The following is a 15,008-nucleotide window of genomic DNA, read 5'->3' as shown; positions in this document are numbered from 1 at the left end:
ACCCACACAGTAAAAGATGGACACTAGCACCCACACCCACACAGTAATAGATGGGCCACTAACACACCCACCCACACAGTAACAGATGGACACTAACACACCCACATAGTAATAGATGGGCCACTAACACCCACACCCACACAGTAACAGATGGACACTAACACCCACACCCACACAGTAATAGATGGACACCAACACACACACCAACACAGTAATAGATGGGCCAATAACACACCCACCAACACAGTATCATGGCGGGGAAAAGCTGAGGAGCTCTCTTGCGGTAAATATGTGCTTCCCAAAATGGCGGGCCTTTGCGGGGCAGCTGAGAAGTGATCAGCTGATCGCTGCTGATGACGTCACGTGGAAACCCCCCCCCCCCCCCTCTCTCTCTCTCTCTCTCTCTCTCTCTCTCTCTCTCTCTCTCTCTCTCTCTCTCTCTCTCTCTCTCTCTCTCTCTCTCTCTCTCTCTCTCTCTCTCTCTCTTTATTTTTTTTTATTTAAACATGTATACATATATTTATAGAGATGGAAAAACTTAAAGCTGTGAGTTGGCGTCCACAACTATTTTAAAAGTTTTTCAAATGTACAGATACCTGTGAGGGTAACTGTACAAAAACATAAAAAATACTTACAAAGTACACAGGATATATTATAAATATAATAAACTTATAAATATGATAAACACTAATTACAATATTTACAATCATCTCAAGTGTGGAGCAGGAACGGCGTGGGGAGGGTGCCTCTCCAAATGTTGGCAGCTACTTTCGCCTGGTGTGTGGACATGCGTTCCAGATCAGGCGTGGCCTCCGTGAAGCCGTTCCAAAGACGCGCTGCCCTGGCCTTGTACGTCCGCAGGTGCTGCGATGTGTGTGAGTGAGGCACCGTCACTCGTTGGTTCCCGGCTGCTGCCTGTCGCGTCGCTCGTTGAGCGAGGTGTGGCGTCAAGCACAGCCTGCTGAGATGAGGCGTGTGCAGCACCTGCGTCTTGTGACAGACTGCCAATGCTGCTACGTCGCGACGGTGCTCCAGGGATGTCATGCTGGCAGGGATCTCCTCCTCATCCCCCAGCAGTCGGAGGGCGCGTCTCTGCACCGCGTCAAGGCGCCGGGTGTGAGTGACGGCGCTGGACATCCACGACAAGGCACCGTATTCCATACAAGGGCGGATCTGTGCCTTGTACAGCGTCAGGATTCCTCGGGGGTCCAGGCTGCCAGCCACCCTACGGAGGGCAGACACACGTTGAGAGGTCTGGCGGGCCACAGTCGCGATGTGCTGGTCGTAGCGCAGCTCCCGGTCGATGGTGATTCCCAGGACCTTGATGTTATCCTGGAGGGGCAACTGGACGTCCCCAAACCGTAGTTGTCCCTCCACGCCCTGTGTAGCAGCGGGAGACCGAGAGGCGACCATAGCATGCGTTTTGTCGGGAGCAAAGTTGACCTGCCACAACTTCCCCCACTCCTCAGCAACCTTCAACTGCCTGTTGACTGCACCTACGGCACGCCTGCTGTCCCGACGGCAGTACGAGACAGCGATGGTGCAGTCATCGGCATAAGCTTTGACTACAGGGAGCTGACGGAGTAGGTCATCTATGTAGATGTTCCACAGGACTGGCCCCAGTATTGAACCCTGTGGAACTGAGGCTTCTATAGGGGCAGGCATCGAGGTCCGGCCATTAAGGAATACCCGAAGCGACCTACCTTGGAGGTAATCTTCGAGCAGAATTAACAGACTCCCCTCTATACCCTTGGCACGAAGCTTTGCCAGAAGGGCAGAGTGCCACACTCGATCAAAGGCGCTGGCAATGTCTATCGCCACCACGAGTGTGTCCAGGCCTTCATCTCTCTCTCTCTCTCTCTCTCTCTCTCAGCCACGTCCCTCCACCCCGCCCGTGTAAATAGACGCCGTGCATCGCAACAAGCCCGTAACCGTGATCCCGCAAGTACCACCATCTCTATTACCAAGCCTCTAGATAACTTAAAAATCCTTAGTTTCAATGCGCGTAGCCTAAGAAACAAATTTGATGAACTGAGATGTCTTGCTCTAACAGAAAATTTTGACATAATTGCTATAACCGAAACATTTATCGACACCACAAATATTGATTTAAGTTCCGAATACAATATAGATGGCTACAGACTCTTCAACAAAGATCGTGTAAACCGTAAAGGCGGTGGCGTCTCCTTTTTTGTCAAAAGCTATTTGCAACCCACTGACAAAACACCAAGAAACAGTAACGTTGAACATTTGTGCGTACGAGTAAACATTGCAAAAGTCAATTTAAAAATATATCTGTCACCTACAGACCTCCCGGGCAATCACTCGATGACGACCTTGAAATGTACAGCGTCTTAAGGCAGTCACTTAATAACAACGACTCACTGATATTAGGAGACTTTAACCTCCCCTATATCGACTGGGCGACACTGTCAGGTACAGAAGGCGAGTCACATAGAATGATCGAATTTCTAGAAGAAAATTATCTAAGCCAAATGGTTTCTGAGCCAACTCAACAAAATAATATACTCGACGTTGTTATAACGACCCAACATAACCTAGTCAGCAATGTCACGGTAGGAGAACACCTCGGTTCTTGCGATCATAAATTAGTGCGCGTCGACATTAGAGCTCAATCATCAATGACTGAGAATAAAGTAAAGGTGCCCAATTTCAAAAGAGCTAACTTCGTAGAAATCCGACAAAAACTAACAGAAATACAACTATCAGATAACGGCAACGTAGAGGAAGCCTGGCTAAGCTTTAAAAATCACTTACTCAGCAGAACACGTTCGTCCCCTTGTGCAAGAAGCGAATTAACACTAACAAAAGCCCACCGTGGTTTAATAGCGAAATTAAGCAATCAGTCAATGAGAGAAAATTGTTTTACAGGTTAAAGAAAGAGCAAAGCACGCCCGAAAATATTAGACTTTATAATGATGCCAGGCAACGAGTAAAAAGACTGGTATGTCAGGCAAAGCGTAGATATGAAAAAAAATATTGCAGCCAACTGTAAAAATAATCCGAAATCTTTCTTCAGTTACATAAACAACAGAAAGGCGATCAAAAGTGGTACTGGACCTTTAACAAACAGCGACGGTGCACTAGTGACTGACAGCCAACACATTGCAAACCTCTTAAACAATTACTTTTCTTCGGTGTTTAATACAAACAGTCTTCCTCCCACTACCACCAACACCAGTACTATTGTAAATCTCGAGCATGCATTGCCTAATTTTGAAATAACAACCGATGAAGTAATTAAAGCTCTCCATTCACTTAAAACAAATAAAAGTCCCGGACCCGACAAAGTATATCCTATACTGCTTAAAGAAACAAAGAGCGAAATACTCTCCTCCCTCACTACCGTATTCAATATGTCCTTGCGACAAGGCATCGTCCCTTCGGATTGGAAAAGGGCTAACGTGACACCGATTTTTAAGAAAGGAGACAAAAATATACCAGGTAACTACCGACCCATTAGCCTAACTTCAATTGTAGGTAAGCTACTCGAGAGCATAATTAGAGACAAAATTGTGAGTTACCGCGAAAGCCATTCATTAATTGGGGATTCACAGCATGGCTTCCGTAACAAAAGATCCTGCCTGTCAAACCTACTAACCTTTTATAACGATCTCTTCTCAGTTTATGACGTAACCAAATCATTGGACGTAGTCTATCTTGATTTCCAAAAAGCGTTTGATAAAGTCCCACATCATAAATTACTTTATAAATTAAAGCAAATAGGCATTGACGGTCAAGTAATCGCGAATTGGTTGAGCAACAGACAACAAAGAGTTGTGATTGACGGATTTAACTCAGAGTGGGCGCCGGTCACTAGTGGCGTCCCTCAGGGCTCGGTTCTTAGCCCAGTGCTCTTCATTATTTACATCAACGATGTGGATGTTGGACTCAATAATCGCATTAGTAAATTTGCAGACGACACAGAGATTGGTAACTCGGTTCTCACTGACGAAGACAGGCAAAGCCTCCAAGAAGATTTGCACAAAACTTCAGCTTGGTCGGATAAATGGGAGATGCCCTTTAACGTAGACAAGTGCCAGGTCCTTCAAGTTGGAACAAAAAATAAGAAGTTCGATTACGAAATGCGAGGCGTTAAACTCACAAGCGTTCAATGCGTTAAGGACCTGGGGGTCAAAATCGCGTCAAACCTCGAATTCTCACATCCATGCATCGATGCAGCAAATAAAGCGAACAGAATGTTGGGCTTCATTAAAAGAATCTTTTTATTCAGGAATAAAGATGTAATACTTCCGCTCTACAATAGTTTAGTCAGACCCCACTTGGAATACGCGGTAAAGTTTTGGTCTCCACACCATGCAAAGGACATTGCTAAACTAGAAGGTGTTCAGCGTCGATCAACAAAAATGATCCCTTCCTTGCGCAACAAATCCTACGAAGAAAGGCTTTCCACCCTTAACATGTTCTCTCTTGAGAAACGTCGCCTCCGAGGAAAACTGATCGAATGTTTTAAAATACTTAATGGTTTCACGAATGTAGACAGAACAAAATTGTTTATGATCGATGACACTTTGCGAACGAGGAACAATGGCATAAAACTCAAATGTAGACAATTAAATTCAGACTGCACCAAATTTTTCTTCACCAACGTTGTAGTGCGAGAATAGAATAAGCTCCCAACATCAGTGGTCCAGTGTAACACGATTGACTCCTTTAAAAACAAGCTCGACCGTCACTTCCTTGAACTTAATACTAACTAGAGTAGAAAAGCAACGTTTTGGAGCCATTTGATTAATATAAAATCACTTAGGTTTAAGGACAGACCACCTAGTCTGAACCATGGGGTCTGTGTGGTCTGATTTTCTATATAATTCTATGTAATTCTCTCTCTCTCTCTCTCTCTCTCTCTCTCTCTCTCTCTCTCTCTCTCTCTCTCTCTCTCTCTCTCTCTCTCTCTCTCTCTCTCTCTCTCTCTCTCTCTCTCTCTCTCTCTCTCTCTCTCTCTCTCTCTCTCTCTCTCTCTCTCTCTCTCTCTCTCTCTCTGTATATATATATATATATATATATATATATATATATATATATATATATATATATATATATATATATATATATATATATATATATATATATATATATATATATATATATATATATATATATATATATATATATATATATATATATATATATATATATATATATATATATATATATATATATATATATATTTTTTTTTTTTTTTTTTTTTTTTTTGTTGTATTATTGCGGTAGGCATCTTCCTGGTGGGCCTGATGGTCGGCCCAAGGCTTCTTCCAGGTGGGGCCTGATGGTCGGCCCAGCCCGTTCTGGCGCAGGCAAGTGTTTATAGTGGCGCCATCTTGCATTGGCTCATGCTGCCCCCGAACTCGTTCTTGATTCGCTTGACGGCTTCCTCTAGAGTCGGGTTGATGGGTGGTCTTCAGGACAGCATGTGGGTAGTTTTAAGCCACTCGGCGGTGACTGAAAAATCCGAGTGGTAGCGTGAGATTCGAACCGCGTCGTCCATCACGCGGCGAATGTGGGTCCAGTACGCTATCACTGCCGCCTGCTCACCTATATATATATATATATATATATATATATATATATATATATATATATATATATATATATATATATATATATATATATATATATATATATATATATATATATATATATATATATATATATATATATATATATATATATATATATATGTATATATATATATATATATATATATATATATATATATATATATATATATATAGATATATATATATATATATATATATATAGATGAATAGATATATGAATGAATATGAATGAATGTATGTATCTATATATATATATATATATATATATATATATATATATATATATATATATATATATATATATATATATATATACATATATATATATATATATATATATACATATATATATATATATATATATATATATATATATATATGTATATATATATATATATATATATATATATATACATATATTATATACATACATACATATATATATATATATATATATATATATATATGTATGTATGTATATAATATATGTAGATATCTATATATATATATATATATATATATATATATATATATATATATATATATATATATATATATATATATATATATATATATATATATATATATATATATATATATATATATATATATATAGAAGCGCAGTCTTATAATGAAGAGGAGTACCAGGGCTGGCAGAAACATCTCTGCTATCTTAAACTTCTTTAATAAGTTGGTTACGTTTCGGAACGAACATGTTCCATCATCAGACCTAAAAGCAAGAACATAGTGTCACATACAGCGTAAGATAAAGAGAGAGAGAGAGAGAGAGAGAGAGAGAGAGAGAGAGAGAGAGTGAGAGAGAGAGAGAGAGAGAGAGAGAGAGAGAGAGAGAGAGAGAGAGAGAGAGAGAGAGAGAGAGAATTACATAGAATTATATAGAAAATCAGACTACACAGACCCCATGGTCCAGACTAGGTAGTCTGTCCTTAAACCTAAGTGATTTTACATTAATCAAATGGCTCCAAAACGTTGCTTTTCTACTATATATATATATATATATATATATATATATATATATATATATATATATATATATATATATATATATATATATATATATATATATATATATATATATATATATATATATATATATATATACATAAGAACGTAAGGAGTCTGCAAGAGGCCAGTTGGCCTATACAAGGCAGCTCCTGTACACTCAACCCCACCTTACTTCACCATCCATGGCTTTATCTAACCTCTTCTTGAATGTATCTACGGTATTGGCACCCACAACATGGCTCCCAAGCCTGTTTCATTCGTCCACCACTCTATTGGTGAACCAATTCTTGCCTATGTCTTTGTTGAATCTGAATTTGTCTAATTTAAAACCATTGCTACGCGTCCTACCTGGCTCTTTTACTATCAAAATCTTATTTAACTGCTTCACCCTGTCTTCATAAGGCAAGTTCTCACCCCCTGAATCATCTTTGTCATCTTCCTCTGTACAGATTCTAACATCTTGATATCCATTCTATAGTAGGGGGACCAGAACTGAATATATATATATATATATATATATATATATATATATATATATATATATATATATATATATATATATATATATATATATATATATATATATATATATATATATATACCTAAAGGCTACCTATACATTATCTATTTATATATTTTATGTATGGCGTCAAGGGAATGTTCTTGTGCAGGTAAAACAAAGTTTCTTGAGTTTGTTTGACGCTGAGGCTCATTGTATCTGCCGAGGTAAAAGTGTTCCCTGGTTGCAGAGCGACACTGAGTAATTTTTTTTTTTTTAACCGTAAAGGAAGCAGCTCAAGGGTAAAAACAAATACTGAGGAAAAAAGTCCGCTAATCACCGCCCCTATAAAACAAAATGTTCAGAAGAATGTCTGAAAGAGAGTTCAATTTCGGGAGGAAAGGTGTCTCGATACTCTCCTCTTAAAAGAGTTTAAGTCGTAGGCAGAAGGAAATGCAGACGAAGGAAGATTGTTCCAGAGTTTATCAGTACAAGGGATAAAAGAGTGAAGATGCTGGTGAACTCTTGCATAAAGTATTTAAACAGTACAGGGATGAGCAGTTGAGATTGGGATGAGCCATATACTGAGATGGTGTTTGATCTTCTTCCCGGTGCTCATGATCATATTTGATTCTTAAGAAAATCACAGTTTGTAACCCTGTATGCTCTCCGGTACATAGGTATGAAGACATTTATAAATTTTCTTTCGGTAATTTCAATAAGACTGGAAATTAGTCTTTTTGCATACTTCAATCTTTATATCACCATTTTTCCTCTCTGTTTATATATCCATAAAGAGGAATTTGTTATTTTCATCAATTCCATAAGTGACCTTTATGGACGGGGCTAATTAAATCAGTCAATAGGACGAGAGCTAGGCCAAACACTTAAGATATCTTTTTAGCTGAAAATGATCTCCCTGCCTGCCGGATTTGTGGAAGCGGTTACCCACTTCAAAAAACTTTCATGGCCTGGGCCGAGCCACCTCCGGAATACTTCCGGCGCTCTCGGGAAGTTCTCAGAGGACAGGCATTTTTTTCAATATTGTTTTACCACGTCGTTCAGTCAGACAGTCAATTTGTGTCATTCAATCGCCATTATTCTTGCTTTCATAATGTTAATCAGTTATTTATTTCGATAGAAGTTATTCATTTACATGTTGACCTTGGAATGCGGATACTAGAATGTCTTATTAGTCCTCGGTTCTATTCCGTTGCTTAGTGATGCTGAGTGGTCAAAACAACTGTCAGCTGTTTACAATTTCATGGACACGTGGATGTTGCTGTGCGTGATGCGACTCGTCTAGGCGGCGTTTGGCAGTCCATGAGAAGTGATCGAGTTTCTTCTTCCCTCCCGCCGCGAGTGTCAAGGGTCTCTGGCCCTGACCGTGCCACCTGAAGCGTCGTGCACACACACACACACACACACACACACACACACACACACACACACACACACACACACACACACACACACACACACACACACACACACACACACACTTATGCACACACACACACACACACACACACACACACACACACACACACACACACACACACACACACACACACACACACACACACACACACACACACACACACACACACACACACACACACACACACACACACATTTTTGTAAATATTTTTCATTAGTACTTATTGTTGTTGTTATTATTATTATTTTTTATTATTATTATTATTATTATTATTATTATTATTATTATTACTATTATTATGATGATGATGATGATGATGATGATGATGATGATTATTGTTATTATGAATATCATTATGATGATGATTACTATTATTATCATTATTATTATTATTATTATTATTATTATTATTATTATTATTATTATTATTATTATCATCATGATTATTATTATCATCTTTACTATGATTATTGCTATTATTGTTATTTCTATTTTCCTTTTTACTTTCAATCATACTACTTTGTTCATTTGTCTCATTCATTTCATTTCATCTTCCATTGATGTATATTTTCAGCTCTAGGGTTGCCTGGTACTTCATGCAATAAACCGTTTATTATTATTATTATTATTATTACACACACACACACACACAAACACTTATGCACACACACACACACACACACACACACACACACACACACACACACACACACACACACACACACACACACACACACACACACACACACACACACACACACACACACACACACACACACACACACACACACACACACACACACACACACACACACACACACACACACACACACACACACACACACACACGGTCAAGACACGGCTCGGCGTTCTCGCAGCAGCACGGGGTCAGTCTGTTGGCCCCTTTTCCCTCTTTACTCCTTCCGTAGCTGTATGCCCTCATCACTCCACTAACAAGGACCACACCTGCTAAAGTTCAACAGTGTACGTACGTAACAGTGACCATCCTGTACATTTGCGAGTGACATACTTGTGTTCGTGCGTGCGTGCTGCAGCTGCCAGTGTTGAATAATGTGCGCCCCAGTCACCCATCGCTACCGCCCTTGTGACTTGCTTAAACTTAGGCGAGGGAGTGGCCACCCTCCGCCGGACGTTATTACACGCCTGAAAAACACCAAACTCTTCCGCAATCGAAGCAGAAGGAGAGGCAGACGAGTAGCGAGAAACATCCCTGTCATCGTTACGAGAGTGAATCAGAACAAACCAGTGGCGGAGAAGGAGTACAAACATTTTGAGGTGCCGCGAGCGTGGTATAGTCTGCCCTCTTTACTCCTCTCCAATGTGACCTCCCTTAGCAACAAGATCGAGGAACTAATGATGACGGTCAGGTCCACTGGTGCTGGTGTGGTGGCCATCACGGAGGCGTGGCAAATAGTTCCTGAGATCTGCAACATCGATGACTATGAACTATTTCATCATCTCAGGACTAATAGGAGAGGAGGGGGAGTGGCCCTGTACTGCCGCTCCGACCTCGCTCCTTCACACCTTCAGGTCGACACCCCCGAGGGAGTGGAGGCCCTGTGGGTGAGGGCCACACCTGCCCACCATCCTCGCCACACTGCCTCCATCATCTACTGTGCCGCATGCCCCCCCGCGCGCCCACTGCACAGCTGCTGGTTGACCACATCATCGACACAGCTGACGCGCTTCGAGTGAGATTCCCCTCTGCAAAGTTGGTCATATGTGGGGATTTTAACCGCCTGGACGTCAACGACACGATGCAGCGGATGCACCAACTGAATCTCACTCAGGTCGTTAATTTCCCCACCCACCAACAAGCTATTCTCGACCTCATAATGACCGACCTGAGCCAGCAGTACCCCCAGCCTCTCCCCCCCATGGGACCCAGCGGCCACCTGTCAGTCCTGTGGGAACCGGCTCACACCACCTCACTGCCTCAGTCATCCTCCGCCAGGTCATTCAGGCCCCTGACTGACTCGGCCATCAGACGGTTCGGGCAGTGGATTACGCAACACCCCTGGACTGAAGTGACAAATGAGCCAGACGTCAACCACAAATGGGAGCAATACCAGCACACTATTACCAGCGCCTACCACACATGCTTCCCCATCAAGACGTTCCCAGTCCATCCATCTGATGCCCCCTGGATCAAACCCACCGTCAAGAGGCTCATCTCGCAGAGAAACAGGGCCCACAACACAGACCCTGCCCGCTACAGACAGCTCAGGAACAGAGTCATCAGGGAGATCAAAACCGCCAGAGCAAACTATTATCCTGAAAAAATACACCATCTTAAACAGGCCAACAACAGACAGTGGTATCACAAGGTCAGGTCTCTTTGTGGACTCGGCAAACATTCACCCTCCTTCCCTTGCACTTCACATTTATCACCTGACCGGGCGGCCGAGGAGATAAATACCCATTTCGCGGGTATCTGTCAAAGCCTCCCAAAACTTGATCTCACCGCCCATCCCGCTTTCCTACCATCGCCCTCCCCACCTCCCTCCGTCCAGGAGGTTGACGTTTTCAATAAATTAAAGAAATTAAGGACGCACAGAGCTACCGCGCCCACTGACCTCCCAATCAAAATCTATAAGGAATTTGCCCCTGAACTTGCCACCCCCATTTGCTCCATAATAAATGCTTCACTTGAACAAAACACTTGCCCTAGCGACTGGAACACGTCCTTTGTCACTCCCATCCCCAAAATTTCCAGCCCACAGTCCCTTAATGACCTAAGGCCAATCGCCATCACGCCCATTCCCAGCCTCATTTGTGAAGATTTTATTTTTAACTGGGCTTATGATGATATTAGTAGCCTCATAGACATCCAACAATTTGGCAACATGAAGCACTCCTCCACCACTCATTGCCTGGTCAGCTTTCTAGATTTCATACACAGCCACCTGGACAAACGAGACACCTCCCTTGCCCTTGCTTTTGTCGACTTCAGGAAAGCATTTGACCTTGTAGACCACACTGTTGTCATTACTAAGGCCATTGAGCTGGGGCTTCACCCTAATTTAGTATCGTGGCTGACTGATTTCCTCAGCACACGCCAGCAAATAGTTCGCTCCCAGGGCTCGGTCTCCACTCCTCTTGAGCTGACGTGTGGCGTCCCGCAAGGCACTAAAATGGGTCCGCTTTGTTTCTTGGTGCTCATTAACAACGCCCTCATGGACACACCGCATCGCTGGAAATATGTTGACGACAGCACCTTGGGCGTCCCCGTCAACAACAGGGATCCTGACTATGCACCTCTTCAAGCGTCGCTCGACAACCTTCAGCCATGGACGGTTGACAACAGTGCCACTATCAACCACACCAAGACCATGGTGATGTACGTTTGCACGTCCAAGAGAGATGTGCCACCTCCGCTGCTGTCTATTGGCTCACACCACCTCCAGGTTGTCCAGTCAACCAAACTACTAGGCATCACTGTGGACTACCAGCTCAACTGGAAGCCTCACGTCTCCAACACCGTCAGAGCAGCCTCCTACAAGCTGTACATGCTGCGTAGACTCAGAACGCTGGGGGCACCAGCTGCTGAGCTGTGCAGTATTTATTCATCATTCATATTGCCAAAGCTAATGTATGCCTCCCCGGCGTGGTCATTGTCCCTTACCCTCACCCAACAACAGCAGCTTGAGAGGGTTCAAAGGAGGGCATTCAGGGTCATTTTAGGCCCTGACTACCACACCTACGACAATGCCCTGGCCACCCTGAGTCTCCCGAGGCTCTCTGACAAGCACCAGGACGCCCTCAAAAAATTCGGAATCTCCCTGCTTCTTCATCCTCGCCACCGCCACTTCCTGCCACCCGACGCGCCTCCTCTCACCCGCTTCACCAGACACCACAATAAACTCAACCCCTTCAGAGCGCCGCGAACCGACCGTTACAAACGTAGCGCAGTGCCCGCAATGGTGCGGATGATAAACAATGCCCAGTGACAGTCATACCCAAAGGGCCGCGGTGGAGATTAGCACCTCACCGCTACCCCTCTAAGTGCCCCCTTCACACCACCCTCCCTCTCCCTTATGTCTCTATTTTTAGCTCTCCCAAACCACCCCCCACCCTCTCCCTCCCTCTAGTGTAGCCTATTTACTATTAGTTTCTTGTATTTTTAATTTGTATATTTTCAGCCATACGGCTGCCTTACATTAATAAACCTATTATTATTATTATTATTATTATTATTATTATTATTATTATTATTATATTATTATTACAGTAGTAGTAGTAGTAGTAGTAGTAGTTTATTGACAAAAATACATATTACAAATGCAAAAGAAAAGTAATTATGTATCTATTTTTTGTCCAGATTGAATACATATAAAAAAAAAAATACGTAGAAGGCACAACGTTATTATTGTAATCAGAAAATCTATTCATATATCTTAACTACCTCATGTACATAATTGCACAATTCTGAAACAAATTCATTTTCATTAAGAAGCTCTATAATACTATTAAATTTAAGCATTGGGTATCTATCACGACAAGGTTCCGATAATAAACATTCGATTAGTACATGCTTTTCACTCTGCACACTTGTGTTCTTACACTGACAAACACGTTCCTCACGCGGCGTGCGGCTCCACCTCCCAACCTCCACGCGAAGGTTGTGAGACATCACCCGCAGCCTTGTGAATGACTCTCGCTTAAAGTCGGGTATGAACACCTTCGTGACGTAGACTGGATGCACTGTCATATTCGGGTTCATGTCTGAGACGTATGTGTTCAGTTTGGATGCACTCGCTGCTTTCATCCGAACGTAATCAGCAACTTTCTCCACTGGGTTCGTATTTTCGTCCTCCATAGATAACCTTTCAAGGAAGCGAAAACCTGGAGTGTTTGCTTCTCTACACAGCTGATACACTAAATAGAAAGGTTCGCTCATATCGACTCGTTCCCGCTTTGTTTTAATGATTTTTTTTTTTCAATAATACTTTGCAATGGAGGAATACCTGCTTCGACCATACACAAGTTTATGCTAGTGTTCTTACGCACACCTAATAAACATTTCACTAGCTTGTTGTACTGCTTTTCTATTCCTTATGTTTTGTTTGTCAGCCATGTTTCTGCGCTGTATAACAACGAAGCCATCACTGCAGCATCAAATACAGTTTTCTTATATACAAATGGCATCTAGGTATTACTTGCACAAAATATTGAGAATTTATTTACCACTGCTTCACTTACGGTTTCATGCCGCGCCACTGCCGCGTCACTCTTACCCGAATCAGTAAGCCACGCGCCAAGATACAAGTACTCTGAATCGTATTTCACCCTCACTACCTCGCTCGACAAACAACGTCTATCACAATCTTGACCATTAATTACAAAAAATTTTGTTTTCTTTTCATTAATTTCCATTCCACTTCCTTACAAAACTGACACACAATATCAAGTCTCTTTTTACACATTTCTCGACTCGTAGCAAGTATCACTGAGTCGTCCATCAGAAGTAACGCATGTAAACTGCCAAGGAAACTGTCGGATGGCACTGCTCTCTTTAACATCCGTATCATATGATCAATATATATATATATATATATATATATATATATATATATATATATATATATATATATATATATATATATATATATATATATATATATATATATATATATATATATATATATATATATATATATATATATATATATATATATATATATATATATATATATATGTATATATATATATATATATATATATATATATATATATATATATATATATATATATATATATATATATATATATATATATATATATATATATAATGAACAATAAGCAGCTTGACGGAGCACCTTGACGCACGCCAATAGATGTATCTATAATTGCTGATTTAAGTATATTCTTTGTACACACATACATCATCTTAATTGCTTGTAGCATGACTCCCCCACACCCTAAATTTCGAAGGCGATTTATTAGCTTTAACCGGGGAATTCTGTCGTATGCTTTACTAAAGTCTATAAATAAAACATATGACTACTTTTTTATATCTAGCATAGTCACATAGCAATCTTTAACTCAAAATTTGTTCAATACAGCCTCTGTTTTTCTGTGCTCCAGCTTGACATTTGTCAATATCGCACCAAAGTCTTAGTCTGTTTAATATTAATACATCATAAATTTTTGCAAGAGTGTCCATTATGCTAATATCTCTTTAGTTATTACATATCATCCTATTGCCTGACTTAAACAGAACTACTAATTTACTATAACACCAAGAAAAATAATAACCACGTCACTGGTAAATGTTTCACAATACCTGGGCACAGACCACTGTAGCTTTTATTAACTTTCATGTTACTCAGGGCCTGGTCTAACTCATCAGGCGTGAATGGGTCGTCTAGACGGTGCACCTTCAACAACATGGTCTTCAAGATTACACATGTTTGGC

General features: G+C 41.1%; 1 protein-coding gene across 1 annotated transcript; it reads right to left on the bottom strand.

The window, feature by feature from the left end:
* Positions 1-711: 711 nt before the first annotated feature.
* Positions 712-10,177, bottom strand: LOC126987665 (uncharacterized). The gene is made up of 2 exons (XM_050844792.1): positions 10,115-10,177; positions 712-1,380 (listed from the first exon to the last, which is right to left on the bottom strand). Exons 1-2 carry the CDS (start codon positions 10,175-10,177, stop codon positions 712-714), a joined length of 732 nt encoding a protein of 243 aa, XP_050700749.1.
* Between the last annotated feature and the right edge of the window lie 4,831 nt (positions 10,178-15,008).

Source organism: Eriocheir sinensis, chromosome 66 (assembly GCF_024679095.1).
Source record: "Eriocheir sinensis breed Jianghai 21 chromosome 66, ASM2467909v1, whole genome shotgun sequence".
Lineage (NCBI taxonomy): Eukaryota > Metazoa > Arthropoda > Malacostraca > Decapoda > Varunidae > Eriocheir > Eriocheir sinensis.
The sequence above is the reverse complement of the archived record's forward strand: the minus strand, read 5'-3'. Positions and strand labels throughout refer to the sequence as shown.

Coding starts and splice junctions, on each gene's coding strand:
- LOC126987665 (XM_050844792.1), bottom strand. CDS start 10,177: ATGGTGGGCAGGTGTGGCCCTCACCCACAGGGCCTCCACTCCCTCGGG. Junction 1,381..10,114: donor TCGGGGGTGTCGACCTGAAG/GTGTGAAGGAGC, acceptor GCTGCTACACAG/GGCGTGGAGGGACAACTACG.